The sequence below is a fragment of the Mytilus trossulus genome, chromosome 6, assembly GCF_036588685.1.
Source record: "Mytilus trossulus isolate FHL-02 chromosome 6, PNRI_Mtr1.1.1.hap1, whole genome shotgun sequence".
Taxonomy (NCBI): Eukaryota; Metazoa; Mollusca; class Bivalvia; order Mytilida; family Mytilidae; genus Mytilus; species Mytilus trossulus.
The window spans coordinates 17,846,352-17,866,960 of record NC_086378.1 but is presented as its reverse complement, the minus strand read 5'-3'; the positions used below and the strand labels follow the sequence as shown (position 1 = coordinate 17,866,960).

The 20,609-nt window shown below is 31.8% G+C and overlaps 1 protein-coding gene across 1 annotated transcript; it reads left to right on the top strand.

Annotated features, from left to right (window-relative positions):
- The first annotated feature begins 13,769 nt into the window (after window positions 1-13,769).
- On the top strand, window positions 13,770-17,631 carry LOC134722375 (techylectin-5B-like). Its single transcript, XM_063585992.1, has 4 exons — window positions 13,770-13,983; window positions 14,967-15,085; window positions 17,201-17,312; window positions 17,624-17,631. Exons 1-4 carry the CDS (start codon window positions 13,770-13,772, stop codon window positions 17,629-17,631), a joined length of 453 nt encoding a protein of 150 aa, XP_063442062.1.
- Window positions 17,632-20,609: the final 2,978 nt, after the last annotated feature.

Sequence of the window (20,609 nt, the reverse complement as noted above, 5' to 3'; positions counted from 1 at the left end):
AAATTTGTTAAAAGCATTTTTGATAATTGTGGTCTATCAAATGTATGGAGATTCCAGTCTCTTTTTTTTCTACAGATTGGATAGAAAACTGTGTAGAACTTAGACTCAAAGACCAATTTAAGCAAGAATGGTCGTCTGACATTTTTAATTCAAGTAAAACAATTTGTTATAGTTTATTTAAGAATGAATTCTGTTTTGAACGTTATTTGTCGTTATTACCCTCATATCTTATGTATTATTTATGTATATTCAGATGTGGCTGTCATCGTTTGCCCATTGAATCGGGCAGATGGCATAAAATTCAAAGAGACGAAAGAACCTGCATTGTATGTAACTTTTTTATTTCAGAAAGGAAAAAATTGTTACCGAAATATTGTCAAAAAAATGCAAATACTGCAAAATAATCAGTTATTCTCATCAACTGATATTATTGTATTAGAAAAAACTAGCAAGATTCATTAAACATGTATTATCAGTTGTCGTCCCTCCTGGTTAGTTACATTGTGTTTAACATACACAATTAAATGAACTGTCTTATTCCATATTTTTTTTACGCATGCAGTATAATGGTATTATAATTGTATACTAATTTCTCTGTAACTATGTATCTTTATGAGAATAAAAATATCCGTATATTTTATTAATATTATACATTTCAAGTCTGTATTTTTAGCCAAAATTTTAGGAAAATGGGTGAGGGATACAAAAAATTATTTTACAAGAATCATGTACATCCCATATCATTTTGGTCTTTTCAAATTTCTAAGATATGTATTTTTTCAATCATTTATAACAAAAAAGTTGAAATAATATGCTCTTTGTTCTAAAAACTGAGAAAAATCACAAACATAGATAATTCGGACAGCATGGTAAATTTTACACAAAAAAGCGTCAAAATATGATAAAACTTTCTTATATTAACACCTACCTATAGTTTTTTTAAAGTAAAATTTATTTAGATTGGTCCACTTCATCTTTATAGAAAGTATGAAACAAAGTTTAATTGTGGAACTGTGATTTTTTTCACGATAATAGCCCCAAAAATAGGTAAATATCGAGATGAAAAATGGGAAAATCATCAAATTTGGTCATTTTCAAAGGGCCGTAGCAAAAAAAGAAGTGCGCCACCATATGATTTTTTCTTCACCAATTATTTTGTTACAGTCTTATGAACCCCAAAATCGGGTTAAAAAAAAGTTTAATTCTAGAAATTCTTGGCTCCTCAGAGGTGAACATCCTTAAGGTAAATTGGCGCAAATGAGTTCCGAATATTGGCGCAATTGATACATTTTGAAAACAAAATATGGCGCAAACAATACCCCTGAAAACCAGTGATTGGCACAAAAGGACTGCTGCCTTTCATTAGCCAGTTGTACAAATCGTATGAATTGTCAATCAAAACATGTGTATGACTGTTGTCCTCAGCTCACCACGGGGAGATTGAAGAAGGATCTCGAGCAGGATAAGTCATAAAAACGCACTGTATTCACATACTTTAAAACCAAGAAGTAAAAACCTAAGATAAAAGCGCTTTGTTTATACCAAAATGTTGATTTGAAAATCTTTTTACATACCATAAAAACGGGAACACATTAAAATCATTAATACGTAATTGCCGAGTATTTTCTGGGTATTTCTTGTGATTTCGTCTTCTATATTTGTCGTAATTGTCAATTATAACAAAGTTCATATTTTCTCTCTCTGGCTTACGTACTGATGCGGGCATTTCTAGAGTTCGCATGTTAATATCCGCGTAACGGCATTGAATTTTTTGCAGCTTCCTTTAACCTCACTTTCCGCTATATAAATGGTGTTCTCTAAGTTGAACGCATCTGTCATGTAGAGCTTGTTATAATGGATACACCAGATACCTTTAATTGTCTGCCTCATATCTGAACTTACATCTATAAATTGGCACTAAGGATTGATTGTTAACCAAACTTTACGACAAACGAGATGATTTCAGCTTCGCAAATGTGAACTTTCTATGTAGCATTATTCCAGTATAACGCCTGTATACACTGTTCAGATGTTTAGATCCTAAACACAATTCTAAGCATATCTTATGTGCACTTTTTTTTACATGTGTTTGGTCTTAACGTGTTTCAATACAATGTTTTTTATGATTGTGTTTAGATTCGTGTTTAGCTTAGAAATACGACTTTTATTCCTTAAGGGACGACATCAGAAGTTCATTGTAGATAAAAAAAAACTTAATTCACATAATTTTTTTACTGCCCCCCTCTTAACTTAATTTAGGAAAAAATAATTTACCTAATTGGATATATGTATCGAATTTGGATTAACAAACCTTGCAGCAATGTTGACCCCCACCCCTAAACTGGTTGATTTAAGTTTTTTTTTGTCCCGACCTTTGATGTCGTCCCTAACCTTTTCATTTTAAAACACATTAAAAAATGGTTAAATTCAAGACATGTTTAGATATTATGTGCTTACTGAGAAATGTGGTTGGAAATTACAAACAATCCTAAACTCGTTTAAACCTGTGTAATTTGTATGCAAGACTTTCACAGTGCACGAAATATACATCTCCAGTTTATTTTCCTATCATGATTTCCTTGATAGAGTGTTGATGCTTACCAGGAAGCTATTAAATCAAGAGTTCCATGTTGTGAAGTTGAATTCATTCCATCGTAAATTTAATTAACACTATCACAAGTTGGTTGACCGTTAATGAATATTTGTTTCACAGATGACCAAACTCCGTACAGTGATCGTTTGCGTTCCGGGCCCCGGCGCCATAAAACTTTTTTTTTCTGAGTAAAAAAATATTCTCAGAATTAATTATTTTACTCAGCTAAGAATGAGAACTTTTTTTATCCGCCATAAAAAAAATATTCTCAACGTTGAGAATATTCTCAGCTGAGTATTTTTTTTTCTCAGTCGAGAATTTTTTTCAGTGATGTAAGCGGTAAAATAGATGTTTGAAAACTAAAAAGTGTAACAAACTTCGCAAAAACGAAGGTTTTATCTCTTTATCAACAATGTAAAACATAAAAAAATCGGCAATTTTTACAGTTTTTGACAAAATTGAGTAATTATTCTACAAAATATGTGAAAAAGACGACTTTAACCAAACAAAAATTTTGGACTGAATAAATATGTGTATGCTCTTTTTGGATACAACTTGGTTTGTGTAGAATAGTGACGTTCTTCAAAATTAAAAAAAAATATTATTAACAATTGTAATTTTATATCAAATACCCTAAATAGCAACATTTAAGATTTTTTTTGATACTTAAGTATGCTCTTGACCATACTCAAATATTCTTAACTTTGAGTAAACAAAATCTGAGATTTTTTTTTATGGCGGTGTATTTTGCTGAGAATAAAAAAAATTGAGAAAATTCTCAGGCTGAGTAAAAAAAATTTACTCAAATAGTTTTTTGGCGCCGGGGATAGTCGGTATAGTTTCGGTTTGTGCCCTTTGAACTTAATGCCTCAGAACACAATTATACTTCCCCTTGGCTACAATGCATTTTTTAGTTAAGGTCAAAGTGAATTAAAAAATTTGCACCGCCACAAACAAGAAATAAATTTAACTACTTAAAAACCATTATTACTATACTATATATAAAAATATCAATTTTCGCGAACCATTTAGGTCACGGAAATTCCAAAATATTGCATCAGTAAGGAGAGTTGTACAAATAATGTGAATACACAGAACCCCCATCCAAATTTTCTTTTGCTATAAGTATTTATTTTTCTATTTTATTTGTACTAACAATATTCCATTTTTCTACAATTTCGATTAAAATGTGCCAAAATCTGAGTTCAATAGGTCGAATGCCCCAAATAAACATTCCCTGATTGGTTGAAGTACTGTGGCGTCAATGTTAAGCATAGCAAGCCTCGATTAAAGCACAAGCTTCACATGAATAAGGAGAGTTTTACAAATAATGTGAATACATATCCCCTTAATCCAATCTATGTATTGCTGAAAATAATCAAGTGTTCCTTATTTACTGTTTTGATTCTGCTAACAACATTTCATTTTTTCTATAATTCCGATTTAAATATGTGAAACCCCGCAATAAAAATAGTTGGCCTCAATGGTAAAAGCAACGCTAAAATTTTCCGTTAATATGTTAACATCTTGAACTTCGACCCTGTGTTCAAAGGTTTTAATAAACCGATTCATAAATAGAGATCTCTTTGCGCTCAAATGTAATCCTTGTTATTCTAATAAGATATGCTTGTCCCTGGACAATCCATCAGTGCTTTTTCTTTTGAGGGCCCTATAAACATGTCAATGGTAGGATTTGAATCTTGAATAAATGACGGAGGCTAATTTCTACCCTACTTTCATTTTGGCCAAATCATTACTTTCACATTCAACAATAATTGTTTATACATGTTTACTTATTTCAATATATATGCAACTGATAGAACCACTTAAATAGTAAACATTTCAAAGAAAACAGTAGACAGATTACTTGGGAAGAAATACCCTATATTATAATTTGGAACTATATTCCTAGACCACGAACAAAGGGAATTAATTGTGATCTGAGGCCTTAAGGACGCTTAACTATGGTAACAGAATACGCATGCTCGAAAATCCTTTCTGTGATTGGACAAAATGCTGTCATGGTGGGTGATTTGGTTGTGTTTGAAAAAACGTCTCGTTAATTATATCGTGATGGAAAGCAAGTGAAAAACTATAAATATTTGAACTAGATCTTACAAAGATATATATTTTTATTAAAATAATTGCTTCTTCAATAGCTCTTTGCATCCATGACAGCTGTTTATTCAGGACAATTATATAATTTTAATGTAAACTTTGTTGTTCGAACGTACATGACTTTAAGAACGCACCTGCGCATGTGAGATTTCCGCAGGGTTTTGGTGAACACCGTGTATCATCGTACAGCGGATATAGGTACTAACCAAGCGGGCGTGAGCGATTTTGATCTTACACTGTAACGAAAATCTTGTTTTGTTCACATAATATCAATGTGTACTTCAATCTAAACATAATTGCTGTTTTAAGAAATGATTTGGTCGTAGGTTGATGGTTAGCTCTAGATGTCCTGTTATTTTCCCAAAACAAGAGGGATTACTAAAACATTGTAAAAGCATGTGCAAATACTTGTCAAAGAAGTTGGCCCCCGTCTCATCCGATATAATTCTATATACATTGCAACTCTTTTTCTGATAGAAGGTCAGTGTGTGTGTGTGTGTAATAAGTATAGCTGTTTCAATAACTGGCATTGAAATCTTTCATACATATGTTATTTTTCGATGTTTTATCCAAAGAAAAGTGTTGTGTACGGTGTTAAGCTGACCACATAAATCCTCTTGTACGGTGCCTAGTTATGTTGTACACCGTACAAAAAACATTATTTTTATACTCGTTTATTACCCAAAATGTTTAAAGGAATGAGTAATCACAGGTAGATTTGTGATTAGTGACTATTATGTTTGCCCTGTATTAGGTTTCTTTCAAATAAAACATGTAAATGTCTCAACAACTGTATCGAAATTGAAAGTTGGTATTGACATTCATAACTACTTGCGCTTGTACAAGTTAATTGTTCTTATTAGAATATCAAATTTGTTTTATGAATAGGAACAATTCGATGTGAAAATTATTTGGGAGCGGGAGCAGGAACTTCAAATGTTGAGAAATGTTCATTGAATATTGATCAAGCAAAACAAAGATTTTCGGTACCGTGCAAGGTCAAAATCGATCATGCCCGCTTGCTTAGTACCTATATCCGGTGTACTGATGATACAAGATGGTGAATGTAAACAGAAAGATACGAGGACCGAGAATACCGAACACAAACAGAAAACGTTATTTAAATGGTGCATCATTAAGTCATTGTGCTTCTAAAGGTTATCAAAATAATAGTTTTAAATATTACTCAAATTTAAATACGTCGGATATCTTTTTTAAAGATAGTTCTTGTTTTTGTTATTCCAGTAGTGTAGAGTAGTATTCGGACCCATATGCGGATTGGAACTGGAACTGCCGTGGAGTTTGACAGATGACAACAGGTATGTTCCAATTGTAGTAACTACAATACCACCCCCTTTTCAACGAATATGACTTACCGAATTTGACTAAATACCGGATTTTTAAAGAGGATTATGTACCCTTGTATGGATTCAATGTTAAACATATGGAAGTTTTGTAGAAAATCCACAGCATTTATCCTTGTAATCTCATATTTGGCAATTTTATGATTGATAGATATAAGATTATTGATGTATTGATTTCCTTAAAATGAGTTTATTAATCTAGCTATTGGTTAAAACAAATTAAAATGGACCAAATCAAGTACACCTTTTGGGGTGTGTTCGACTTTAGTGACTCAGCACGAGGTATTTTGGAGTTTACAGGTTGCTTAGAACTTTTCGTAAAAAATAAACACTAGCACATAATAGGCAAGTGAGTAATCTATGTTTCAAATTTTATAACAAAAATCTCTGTATTAAAGGCTGTGGATTTTCTATATAAATCTTGGTTTATTTGCCACAAAGTACTCTATATCTATTAAATGCAATTAAACAATAAATAATAATGCTTTGCATCAAGTTTCCCATTGTAATATGTACAAAATGGCCTATCTCTATTATTCATTACATCTGTAGCTTTGATTCAATTGAAGTGGAAAAATTCGTACAAAAATGGCTACAGAAGGGGTCATAATCCTTAACTTGCATGGGCAACACGACGGGTGAAACATGTGGAGCAGGATCTGATTACCCGTCCGGAGCACCTAAAATCACGCTAATTTTGTATGAGGTTCGTTTAGTTTAGTTTATAGTTTTCTATCTTTTGTTTTGTGTACTGTTGTATGTTTCTGTTTACCAGACGTATTAAGGTATACCGTTGACTGACCGTTTGTCGATCCGTCCATCCGTCAATCGCCATCATGTTGGATAATAACTCAAAAACGCTTAAACCAAAATGGCATAAAATTTCAGTGAATTGTTTATATCTATTGTTGTTAGATCTCTTTCGTTTTTTTTAATAAATTTTCATATTTTAAATTCCTGAGTTTGTTTTTTTCATTAAACTAGAGGCTATAAAGAGCCTGTGTCGCTCACCTTGGTCTATGTGAATATTTAACAAAGGACGCAGATGGATTCATGACAACTTTGTGTTTTGATGATTGTAATGTGTTTGTACATCTTACTTTACTGAAAATTCTTGCTGCTAACAATTATCTTTATCTATAGTGAACTTGGCCCAGTAGTTTTAGTGGAAAATGTTAGTAAAAATTTACAAATTTTATGAAAACTGTTAAAAATTGACTATAAAGGACAATATCTCCTTAGGGGGTCAATTGACCATTTTGGTCATGTTGACTTATTTCAAGGTATCACTTTGCTTTACATTATTGCTGTTTACAGTTTATCTCTATCTATATATAATAGTATTCAAAATAATAACCAAAACAGCAAACCTTAAAATTACCAATTCATGGGCAGCAACCTATTAACAAGTTGTCCGATCCATCTGAAAATTTCTCGGTAGATAGATCTCCACCTGATAAACAATTTACCCCAGCCAGATTTGCTCTAAATGCTTTGGTTTTGAGTTATAAGCCAAAAACTGCATTTTACACATATGTTCTATTTTTAGCCGTGGCGGTCATCTTGGTTGGATTGCCGGATCATCAGACACATTTTTTAAACTAGATACCCCAAAGATGATTTATTTGGCCCAGTAGTTTCAGAGGAGAAGATTTTTGTAAAAGATTAATAAGATTTACGAAAAATGGTTAAAAATTGACTATAAAGGGCAATAACTCCTAAAGAGGTCAACTGACCATTTTGGTCCTGTTGACTTATTTGTAAAATTAATCTTACTTTGCTGAACATTATTGCTGTTTACAGTTTATCTCTATCTATTATTATATTCAAGATAATAACCTAAAACAGCAAAATTTTCTTAAAATTACCAATTCAGGGGCAGCAACCCAACAATGGGTTGTCCGATTCATCTGAAAATTTCAGGGCAGAAAGATCTTGACCTGAATCACAATTTTACCCCATGTCAGATTTGCTCTAAATGCTTTGGTTTTTGAGTTATTAGCCAAAAACTGTGTTTTACCCCTATGTTCTATTTTTAGCCATTCGGCCATCTTGGATGGTTGGCCGGGTCACCGGACACAGTTTCTAAACTAGATACCCCAATGATGATTGTGGCCAAAATTGGTTCAATTTGGCCCAGTAGTTTCAGAGGAGAAGATTTTTGTAAAAGCTAACAACGGACGACACCGACGACGGACGACGATGGACGACGGACGCCAAGTGATGAGAAAAGCTCACTTGGCCCTTTGGGCCAGATGAGCTAAAAAGGTTGATGTTTTCGAACAATAGCTCAAAAACACTCCCATCAATTTGAAAAACCTTTGTTGAATTATCTATATCTATTGACATGAGTTCCCTGTAGATTTTTTTAATTTTCAGATTATTATGGAGTTTTATTAATTTAAAAAAGGGTGATTTTCGAGTTTTCGGACAATAACTCAAAAATGTTTGCAGCATGAAATTTTGACGAATTGTTTATATCTATTGACATAATCTCCGGGTCACTGCCTATCGATTACAAAAAAAATCAGTAGATTTTAAGTTCGGAGTAGAGGATTTAATTTAAAAGTAGGGAGGATTATCCAGTTTTTCGGGCAATGCTTTGAGCAATTATCATGAAACTTTTTGACTGGGTTTTATCTACTAGTATTAAGATAACCTCCCTTTAGTTTTTCATGGATTTCTGTTATGACATTGAGACGTCTTTGAACTTTATTCTTTGAAAAAGCGTCGGGCGTATCATGCGCTCAAGGCGCTGCTGTTTATATATATTTTGAGACACATTATTCTTTTACCTTAATAGACACATATTTTGAGATCATCAATTTTAATTCTGTACTGGGGATTGGAACGAGGGTTATTCGTTTGATCAAACAATAATGTTCTTATTCCTATTTTGTTCTCGCTACATCTCAAGATGCAACAATTTAAATTTTGACAAATATTGATAGATATTTTGTCTTTAATTCACACATATACATTGTCAATTTTGAGTCAGTATTACAATAATCACCTCAGTGTTACTCTGTTTGTATTGATAACAAATCTTTGTAAATATAATGTAATTTTATGCGACTGTCATATAAATGAGAGATTTAGCTAGATATAAAACCATGTAAAATCCACTATCTTCTACAGATGTACAGTTTTAATTATTGGATAAAATTGTTATGGAAATGCTGATTTTGTATTGGTCCTGTAGTAATTATCGGTCAGCTGTATTGGCCCTCTAGACCAATACAACATATCTTGAATCTACAAACCAGCACGTGAGTAACACTTTTTTTTTATCATAGGGTGTTTGATTTTCCGTTATATCGCATGGCTCCATTTATATTGTTTCCTTAAAGAACTTAACATTAATGTACATAAACATAATGTCATATTTTAAGTCTATACTCGCCGACAATAGACATCAGTGGCTTGATATGACATTTAACATTTGCTATGTTCTGTGTATTATGATGTTCACCACAACATTGGGTTTCATTAAAATACTCCAGCAATCCTTTGCTCCAGTCGGCCCAATGTAACATCTCGTGATGACGTACGTGAACATGTGGCTCTCAGTTATTATTTGGGTATAAAAAAGATCAAAATTCGTGGTCATTTGCACGTCTTGTTCGAAATTGCTATGACGTCTGATTGCCTTTTGGAATTTGCTCGGCACTAAAACAATTAATGGCGATAATGAAAATATTGTCGTGGAACACTAATACAGTCATAAAAAAAAATCTTACAAAAGTTAAAGGTAAAACAAGATCGCTCTCCTTTGTTGAGGTAGATTTAATTTTTGTTATAACTGCGTTCACACCATGATCACTATGTTTATTAGCTCTAACTTATTGGAATTTACCTAGCTTTTAGTTACAGCTTCTGTTCGAACAATTGTATGTGTCTTTTAACCTATTTGTTTTTTGTCTCTTGGTTCAACCAATCTAATAGGTTAACCATTTCAGATGAAGTTTTTGTTCTTTCTTAGGCTATAGTACAAAATGTTAGGAGAGGGTTAAAACCTCCAAATCTTCCTTCTCTGGCGGTACGTAATCAGGTGCCTATGATTCTGTGGTTGTCGTTGGTTGCTATATGTTATTTTTGTATTTGGTTAAGTTATTTAAAACAGGTCGATGACAATCATACAAGATCTCCTTACTTTTATATCTGTCGTTTTTACTTGTACACATATATAATTGTAAGAGTATTTACTTGTACATTGTTTTGTTTAGAAAAAGAAAATAACTTGCAAAACTCTATCTTTAAGTTATGCTTGTTTGTTTGTCCCTTATGATTTAATTTCAATGTTTTTTTTCAAATGTAATGAAATTGAGAATGGAAATCGGATTTTTTTTTCTTGAGTTTGTTATAATTTGGTTTTGTCATTAATGTTGTTAGATTAGTTTTGTTTTTAGTATTTTACCTTATTCTTTTGTTTTTTCTGGCTTTAGAAGACACAATTCAACGTATGCATTTTAAAAATGTATGATTGTTTTCCTTTCTTTTTTCTGTCAGTTAAATTTGGTTTGTAACCCTTTTTTAAAGGATTTTCCTTGAAGTTTGGTATTTTTGTTATTATTAATCCACTATTGAATCTGCATACACGATGTCGCACATCATTACTCGGATTGGACGTAATAACGTTATTTAACGTATTTTTTTGTGTGTGTGTGGGGGGGGGGGGGGGGGGGGGGCGGTGGGGTGTTCCCCATGAAAGCTTCCAATTTATTTTTTATGATAGAGCAATTTTGTCGAGAATTTTGAACAAAGCATTAAAGTACTATTGCACATAAAACCCACATGGGCATTTTGAAAAGTTGGCAGGTATGTGCCATACAAAAAGGAAAACAAAAAAATTACGGAAATACAATCCAATGTATTCAATGCATGATAAACGACTAAGAAGCACTAGTTAGGTTTCTAAAACACCAGCGTGCTACTATTATCACCACTGTCAAGCTGTTTGGATTTTTTAGGCTTAGCATGCGTTTGTAAAAACCACTGATAATTTCATAATATTAGCATGTACCCGACACATCAATGTACCTTTGTTGATTTTTGTAGGAAAATGTCTTCAAAGCAGCTTGTTTTGTCATTTAAAAGTGAATATTGACGATAAGATTTTATTGGCAGACTTATGACAATGTGCATTGATATGGATAACAAGATATTTTGGCTTCAATGTCATATGCGGATACAGTTTTCATACGGAAATACTGACGATTAATCGAAAAAAGAAAAAGAAAAAAAAATATACTTTGATTATTATGTGTTCTTACTAAACCAGGAAGAAGTACTCTTTTCTTCAATTATCAACACGCTTTGTTAGTTAAATGAATGGTATGACACTTTTATTTTGAATGTAAATAATATTAATGCACAAGAAGTATACCGCTGTTCATAAATCGGTTTAGAGAAAACAAATCCGGATTACAAACTAAAACCGAGGGAAATTCACCAACTATAAGAGGAAAATAAAGGAACAATAGAAACATTGAAGTGCAACAAAAGCAAACCCAACAAACATAGAAACAAAATATTTGATAACAACTGCCATATTTCTGACTTGGTACAGGACATGTCAAAAAACAAGTGGTTGACCGAACTTGGGTAAATTGATAGCCAAACTTCCCGCTTTGTTAAAAATATGAACAAAATGACGTGACAGAAATAAAACAAAAACACACACACAATAACACTCATCACAGAGAAACAAGCAATTAACATAATATTAAATTTAGAATCTGGCAAATTCTAAAACAACTAAAATATTGAAAACACAGTTATACTGTAGACAGTTCTTGTCCATTCGTTTTTGATACGTTTTGTTTTTTGATTTTGCCATGTGATTATGGACTTTCCAAATTGATTTTCCTCTGAGTTCAGTATTTTTGTGATTTTACTTTTCATTATACCTCGGCCTGTATGCAGAACACATCTTAAATTAAATGTTCCTCTAATAATTTCTTTAGTTATTTGAAATATTTAAGTCTGCATTTGTTAAGCATTAAAATATTTCGAAATGACTTATAAACATCTTTTATCAAAGTCTTCAGTAAATTCTGAATATCTAAAACCAATTCCAAAGATCCCAAATTCAGTGTATATATAAATCAGAAATGTCCCGTTTCTTAGGCATCGACCTTTTATTTTCCATGGGGGTCGGGAATGAGGAGGGACAAACAAAATTGTTCAACTCTGGCAAAAACAAGACCAATACTATCTCTGGGTCTGCGTTGCTGCATGCAATTGATTGTGGTAACAGATTAACTTGAGCAGAACTGCGCATTCATTATATCCAATGATCGAACGAAGCCAACAAATCTCTTCGATGAAAACTTTTTAATATACAACAAGTGTTGTAAAATTCGATAATGTCGACAAATATGAAGTGGCTGCATGGCGGATATATAATTTGACTACACTCTAAAACTCATCATGGGAGTGGGGGTCTGTTGCTAAACATGGTTATTTTTTTTCTGCCACTTTGCTTTTTTTTTCTTTTGTAAATTTTTTAACCATGGACTGTCCTGCATTCTATGTTACAGTGTATTCTTGCAACTTTATAAGACTGTCATCAACGTGAGAGGTTTAGTGCTATAAAACCATGTTTAATCCACCTATTTCTACATTTGAAAAAGCCTGTACCAAGTCAGGAATATGAGATTCTTGTCCATTCGTTTTTAATGTGTCTGTTATTAGATTTTGCCATGTGATTATGGACTTTCCGATTAGATTTTCCTCTAAGTTCGTTTTTTTGTGATTTTACTTTTCAATAGTAATTTTTTCAGTTTGGAGATGGTTGGCGTCATCATAAATGTTTGAACACGCACATTCAGAAGGCTGTGATTCACTGTTTGGAGATTGTTGTTGTGTGTCATACATTTGCGTAATTCTTTTCATTTATTGTTTAGAAATATATTAGGTCGTTAGTTCCGTCATATGAATTTACCATTTTTGGATCTTTTATAGCTTTCTTTGCAGTCTTTTTTTATTCGAAAATGAAGGTCATACGGTGATCTGTAGTTGTTACTTTATACGTCATTTGGTGTTTGTTGGATAGTAATCTTATTGACCATCATATCTCCTTACAGTTATATTACAGCGCTTTTTTTAATACTTGTAGAATAAAACGTTGTTTGTCTCTCCTGCTTTGATTGTATAAACGTTAACGCAAGCTTGGTTATTAAGTTTGACATCCATCAACAATATATACAGGCATAGTTAAATCTTTATATATTATATTTAAATTTGATTGGACGTTATCCCAAATACAATTGTACAATATACAAACAAAGCTAGTAAATTAACCAAAGTCTTGCTTTGCATGCATTGAGAAATTAGCTCGTACATATTTTACGAATCATTGTGAAATATAAACAAATGAGAATATTTAGCACCTTATGAACATCCGCCAGAAATGCATATTACATTACTAGAAATATTTAAAAAGAAATCGATACTTTCTACCTTCCTTCTGAAAATATATTGGATACTAGGGATTGTATATTCACTATATCTTTGCGTCAATTATTTCGACTGTGTCATTCTGCTATAAAAGAGCTAGTTTTATTATTGGACATATATTTCATCTACTTTAACTACTGATGGATAAGAACAACATGGTTTTCATCATAATTATTTATTGTGTCTTTATGATATACCCAATATGCAATGGAACATCAGATATTAGGATTAGAATGAAATTCATATTAGAAAAGGAAGAGATAATTGTTTCAAGTGGTTCAACAATCACAACTAAAGCAGATTCTGTAATAGAGTGTATCATGCTGTGTACGAGCGAACAGGGGTGCGAGACTGCAAGCTATGATCGTACCACAGAACAATGCAAATTAGATTCCAACTGTAATCCAGAGACAGGAAAAAATAAAACTGGAACTCTCGTTCTTAAAAGTAAGTCAGATTAACATTTGTAAGATACATTAAAATATTTCACTGAGAAATGTTTTTCTCCGATAATTGAAAACACTATTTCCTAAATTCACGTATTCTAAATATGAAATGGGTTGGAAATTCCTTTTTTTATTTTTCTTTTATTTTAGTCCTCGGTTTCGAAATGCGCAGCCTGTATAGTTTCAAAGCTGTAAAAATCTAAATGAGTCAACATGAAATATATCTGGACCACACGTTGTTGGTTATATTTGGTCTTTTTATTGGTAGGTCTATTGAAAAGAATGATATACTGTGTTTATAAAAAAACAGTCTGGTATGATGTAAATATAATGTGTTCATGTAACAACTGTCCGGTGTGAGGTAAACATAATAAATTAACCTGACAACTTTCTAGTGTATTGTAAATGTAATATATTTATCTAATAACAGTCTGGTGAGATGTAAATGTAATGTGTCTATCTATAAACAGTCTGGTGTGATGTTAATGCAGTGTATTTATCTAATAACAGTCTGGTGTGATGTAAATGTAATGTGTCTATCTATAAACAGTCTGGTGTGATGTAAATGCAGTGTGTTTATCTAACAACAGTCTGGTGTGATGTAAATGTAATGTGTTTATCAAACAACAGTCTGTTGTGATGTATATGTAATGTGTGTATCTAACAACTGTATTGTGTGAGGTAAATGTAACATGTTTATCTAACAACAATCTGATGTGATGTAAATATGATTTACACCAGTGGTGTAATGTGAATGAATTGAGTTTATTGAATATCATGCGAAACAATGTCTTGTGCAACTATATAATGTACCACTAGCTGCTAGATACACTTCATTTTACTCTATATGCAGGGATATTTTTAAATCATTGGTCATGAACCAACTGACTACTTCAAAATTGAGTTCATGTAACATGTGAAACAATAGTATCTATCACACTGCTGCTAGATACTCTATATGCAGGAATATTTTTTAAATTATAGGTCATGTACCAACTGACTGCTCCAATATCCCCCAGGGAAGTAGAAATGGCGTCTACAAAATCTTTGTTAACAACAGATGTATAGATGTATACTGTGATATGACAGACGGTGGATGGACGGTATGTTAAGGTAGCACGGTAGTATTTGTATTACGAAATTTAGGTTGGTCTTTTACTTAAGTCAATGTATCTAAAAAGTTTGATTGGAAAAATATACAGTGTCAAACTGAGGGAAGAATCAGGTGCAGAAAAAAAGGAAATAATTTTACTTACAGGTGAACATAATTTTTTGGAGATTTTTTTCAAATTTTGTAATTACTGCATGATAAAGACTAGAAAGCACTAGGGACCTTGTTTTTTTTAAAGATAGAAATAGAAAAGAAACCGGTCATGATACTTATTTAAATTCTGAATACTATAATTAAAGAACAGTGTATGTAGAATTTGCGGCACTGTTAGAAAGTGATGACAATTCTAAAAAGGCTATCATTTTCCCTAATGGACTTGAAATTACTACCGCGCCACTTTCAATTTAAGATTGAAGTATCAGAATTTAAAAGAATCTGAAAATCTTAGAATCATTGCTGGTTCAGGTGCAAATTGTAATTTTGAACTCCTTTCTAATAAATATGTTAATTATGTTAATAAAATTGAGAATGGAAATTAGGAATGTTCCAAAAAGACAACAATCCGACCAAAGAGAGAAAAACAGTCAAAGGCCACCAATCGGTCTTCAAAATAGCGACAAAATCCCGCACCCGGAGGCTTGTTAAATTGGCCCCGAAACAAAAATGTGAACAAGTTCAGTGATAATTTGCGTAATACTAAACTCCGAAATACATGTATATAATAGAAACTAAAGTACAAAATAATACAAGACTAACAAAGGGAAGATGCTCCTGACTTTGGACAGTCGAAAAAGTGTGACGGGGTTAAATATGTTTTTTTTTTATATCTGAATACTCCCCTTTTACCTCTAGCCGATGAAAAAAACCCAAACACACATCAATCTAAAACGGGATTATATAATAAATGTCTTATGTTGTTACGACCATTACGTATATTTCGTGTACATGTTATCATTGTGTATAAGTTATAACCATTACAAATATAACTGTACATGTCATCAATTTTTTAAACTGTTACAGCAGTTCCAGCTAAGTTATTCGGTAATAATTGAGTTTTCGATGTTACGCGTCTTCTGGTTGGCTAACAGTGATTGATCTATCAGTTTTTTACATAATTTTGTCATGTGACCGTCACGTTATCAACGTTTTCATGATTTACCTTGGTTTAGAATGTATTTCAGAATCAAATTATAGGGAATAGCTTAAATAGTTCTTCAATAAGACTAAAATTCCTTGGTATGATTATATGAATTGAGTTTGAAAACTTCATTGAAGTGAAGAGAATGAAATACAATAGCAAAAATCTGAGACTCTGTTGTGGAGGTCAAGCTGTGTTATACAAGAATCTTTATAACATTTTATGATGCTATGCATAACAAAGTACTGTGGATTCATTTATTTTCGTGGGTACCAATTTTCGTGGATTAAGAAAAACTTGCATATTCGTGGATATTTAATTTCATGGTTTTGCTGAAGTCTGCATACAAACCTATGAAAAAATTATCATTCGTTGAATATTTAATTTCGTGGTTTGACTGTGCCCACCAAATCCACGAAAATTGGTATCCAACGAATAATAATGAATCAAAAGTAGCTAATTTCATTCAAGCGTGCACAACACAATATCTCAACTTGGATGTTATAATGAAATTATAATTATTTGAAAGATTACTCTTTCTTCTTTATTTTGATACCACTTTATAAAATCTAAAGCTGGATGAAAGAAATTACATCAGTTCAAAGTTGTCTGATTGGAAAACATCTTTGTTTTGTGTTTTAAGCAAGTTAAACATAATGTATAAATAGTTTAGTAGACAATACAGAAAGACCAATTGTGGGTACTGCTTGCCAGACAGGAGGTACATTTTGCACTTACTCCGTCATCGCCCCTTGGTCCACTTTTTAGAGAGTTCAATCGATTACCTTAAATTTAGTTTGCTACATCGGTAAAAACTGTCGCCTTCATTTTTTTAGAAGTGACTTAATCAATTATTCTTCAATGAAACCACAATTTCTAAGTTAATTAAAATTGACTTTCGAGTTTTGAATACACTGTTCCTTTGTTGTAACGGAATTTTGATGATGAGATTTACAATCTATGTTACAGGTTATCCAAAGACGACTTGATCCAGGTAGATATCGTTATCCAATAAGTTTCATGAAAGACTGGGCAGCGTATAAGAAAGGATTTGGAGAGGTTACTAGAGAATACTGGCTTGGTAAGTTAGAGCATAACTAAATTATTTATATTTGTGAATCTAAAAACAACGTAAAGGTTTCTCTAATAAATCCGTTTTCGGAGAAACTATGAGATTGAGCTTAATTGTATTGTTGGAAACATTAAGATCAATGCAACTTCATGTAATAAAATTTTGTATTTGCGCCAGACGCTTGATTCATCTAAAAAGACTCGTCAGTGACGCTCGAATATCTTTTAAAAAAAATTCAAATGACAAAAAGAGGAAAGTAATTTGTTTAGAAAGTTGGAAGTAAATAACAACGTATTGATGTAAATATATTTCAATTTAAGGTGATTAAATTCTAATAAAATCGGTGAAATGCATCGCAAATAAATAGTTGATTACTCGAAAACAAAACTCTTATGAAATCACTCAAAAAACCAAGATCACATCCAGACACTACTAGTATATCTACTGTGATACTGATTATTTAAAAATAGGTTTTGAGGGGGCTCGTGGGTCTATATCAGTTTTTAAAATTTTATATAGGATTTCTCTATATTTTTAAAAAAATGAACTTTATCTTATACTTAATAAAAAAATGAAATAAAAAAATGAAATACAAAAATGGGGTCACCGTTCATTTACGCCCACAATCTGCCTTCGAAAGAAGCATACATTTTTATTAATTTCCTTTTTCCTGTTGAACTAATAGGAGAAATAACGATAATATCGAAATAAAGAAATTACAGAAATCGCATGCATTTTACAATTAATTAGATTATGTACAGCTTATTCGAAAACAACAATAAAACATATAGGTCACCGATGAGTTAAAAAAAAAAAAGATTTCAATTTTAATGCAACAAATGCATTTTTGCACTAAAGGGAGATAATTTGGAGCTATTTCAGAGATGTCTTCATTTTAAAAGTCACCTGGGGCAACCACAATTGATTTTTGTACCATATGATAAAATAACAACTATTAAAGGTAATACATAATATTGGAATGACAAAATAATATTTAATTTTTTTCTGAAAATTTTATACTACATGTATATGCTTTAACATTTATTTTTAAAAATTGTTTAAAATAACAAACAACAATAAAAAAACAAACACCATACGATTTAAGATTTATGAGAACATTTACGAAAAAACAAATTATAATTTCAAGGATCTGAAGTCAGAATACAACCATAGCGACAATAAATATCGAAAAACAAAAACAATCACGACAACCAGGTAACCTTCATCCTCTTGTCAATAAAAAAGGAAAGAAAAAACATGAAAATATAAAAAATAAGATGTGGTATGATTGCCAATGAGACAACTATCCACAAAAGACCAAAATAACACAAACATTAACAACTATAGGTCACCGTACGGCCTTCAACAATGAACAAAGCCCATACCGCATAGTCAGCTATAAAAGGCCCCGATAAGACAATGTAAAACAATTCAATCGAAAAAACTAACGGCCTTATTTAAGTAAAAAAAAGAACGAAACACAAATATGTAACACATAAACAAACGGCAACCACTGAAATACAGGCTAATCTCTTTTTATTTCTAAAGGTAACGACAACATCTTTTATATCACGAATAGAAAGTCGTATAGTTTGAGATTTGACATAGGAAACTGGTCTGGAGAGTGGCGCTATGCTCAATACAAGACATTCAAAATAGCAGACGAGTATAACAATTATACATTAACATTAGCTGGATACACCGGAACTGCTGGTAAGGTTACAGTTATGAGTTTACGATATCGTTTGGACATCACGACATCACGGTGATGTTTTGACAAAATTTTGCATACATTTTAATTTCTACTTGAATAATTCCAATATGTACATACACATACCCTTATGTGCTTCCTTTGGAGATGAATATACCAGGCTGAAGCTAGCGAAAAATTACTATCAAACATGAAGCAAGTGAACAATAAAGTAATATATGTAAAAATTTAAAGATTGAAAAAGACACTAACGTCAATTAAAAACAAATTATATTTAAAAGGCAGAAATTATTTCCAGAAATGCAATGTACATTTTATGTTGTCATTTGATTAGGGACTTTCAGTTTTGAATTTTCCTCGGAGTTACAATTGTGAACGCCGAAGTTTATACATCTAACGTGTATAACAAATATTTAAGAGTGATTCATATCTATTAGATTGTCTTGATTTCAAGAAATCTTGCATTTGTTTGCTGTAATTTTTTTCAGAATTATAAAAAGTGTTTATCTGTGCCTTACACGGAAAATAGTACAAGTAATCATTCTTTATAATCATGATAATATAGCCAAATGTCATCAGAAAACATATTGGTCAATGAGCTCGTTTTGAAGCTATTGACTAAATATCGGAGTAAAACATCTTTTTTCCTATTATGTACCAAAAAATAACAAGGTATAGCGAGAATGCATCTGTTAATTTCATTCAAAAATATTCCATGTTTGGACACACTTAAACAGCTGATTTGAACGACTGCCTGTGGAAACCAACATTTATTAAGTCTGCATGCAATTGTATTTGTTTTTCATTTTTTCCCCAGTAGTTCAATAAAAATTACATATTTTGAATTAGACAATACATATACATCAAAGTGAATATAATCAACATGCAGGCATCTTTAAAGTTCAGGTATTTAACATCCAATCTTTTATGTTAATAGTCTTTATAAAGCCTAAAAATGTCAGTATTCACCTTAAAATATAACCAAAACCTTAAACAGACTTGTAATTGGTATTAATTTTGATTTACTTAAACATGTTATAGGGTTTGTACGTCTGAAATACACACATTTATTCTTAATCCAGTTGATGGCATGATACAGGGTATGTTCTTCTCATATAGTTTATGACGGTATGATACTAAACCCCTTACGGTAGGATATGTGCTTGATTTCCTTATGGTAGAGACATAATGTTTATTATTAGTATTATTTAAGGAATGACTGTAATATTTTTTCTGTCTGAAGAAATAACATAAAAAATTTGGAGCACACTGAATAACGAGCATAACGGGTTATTTAACAGTGTGCACCACATTACATTTTTTTTTATATTATTTCGAATAGACAGATAAAATATTCAGGTCATTTCTTATAATTTGATTCTAAATTCATTTTTAAACCGTAGAAAACCATAAAAAAAACCTTGATTACGTCACGGTCACATGACTAAATTATGTCTATGGGCTCATAACAACATAACGTCAGCCAATTAGAAGACGCGTTACATCCAAAATTAAATTATTGTTAATTATGGTCTAGACCTAGCATATCATATGGGACTGCTATACTAGTCCTATGTTAATTTATGTATCAATGG

Coding starts and splice junctions, on each gene's coding strand:
- LOC134722375 (XM_063585992.1), top strand. CDS start 13,770: ATGAAATTCATATTAGAAAAGGAAGAGATAATTGTTTCAAGTGGTTCA. Junction 13,984..14,966: donor TGGAACTCTCGTTCTTAAAA/GTAAGTCAGATT, acceptor TTTAAATTATAG/GTCATGTACCAACTGACTGC. Junction 15,086..17,200: donor TGACAGACGGTGGATGGACG/GTATGTTAAGGT, acceptor TCTATGTTACAG/GTTATCCAAAGACGACTTGA.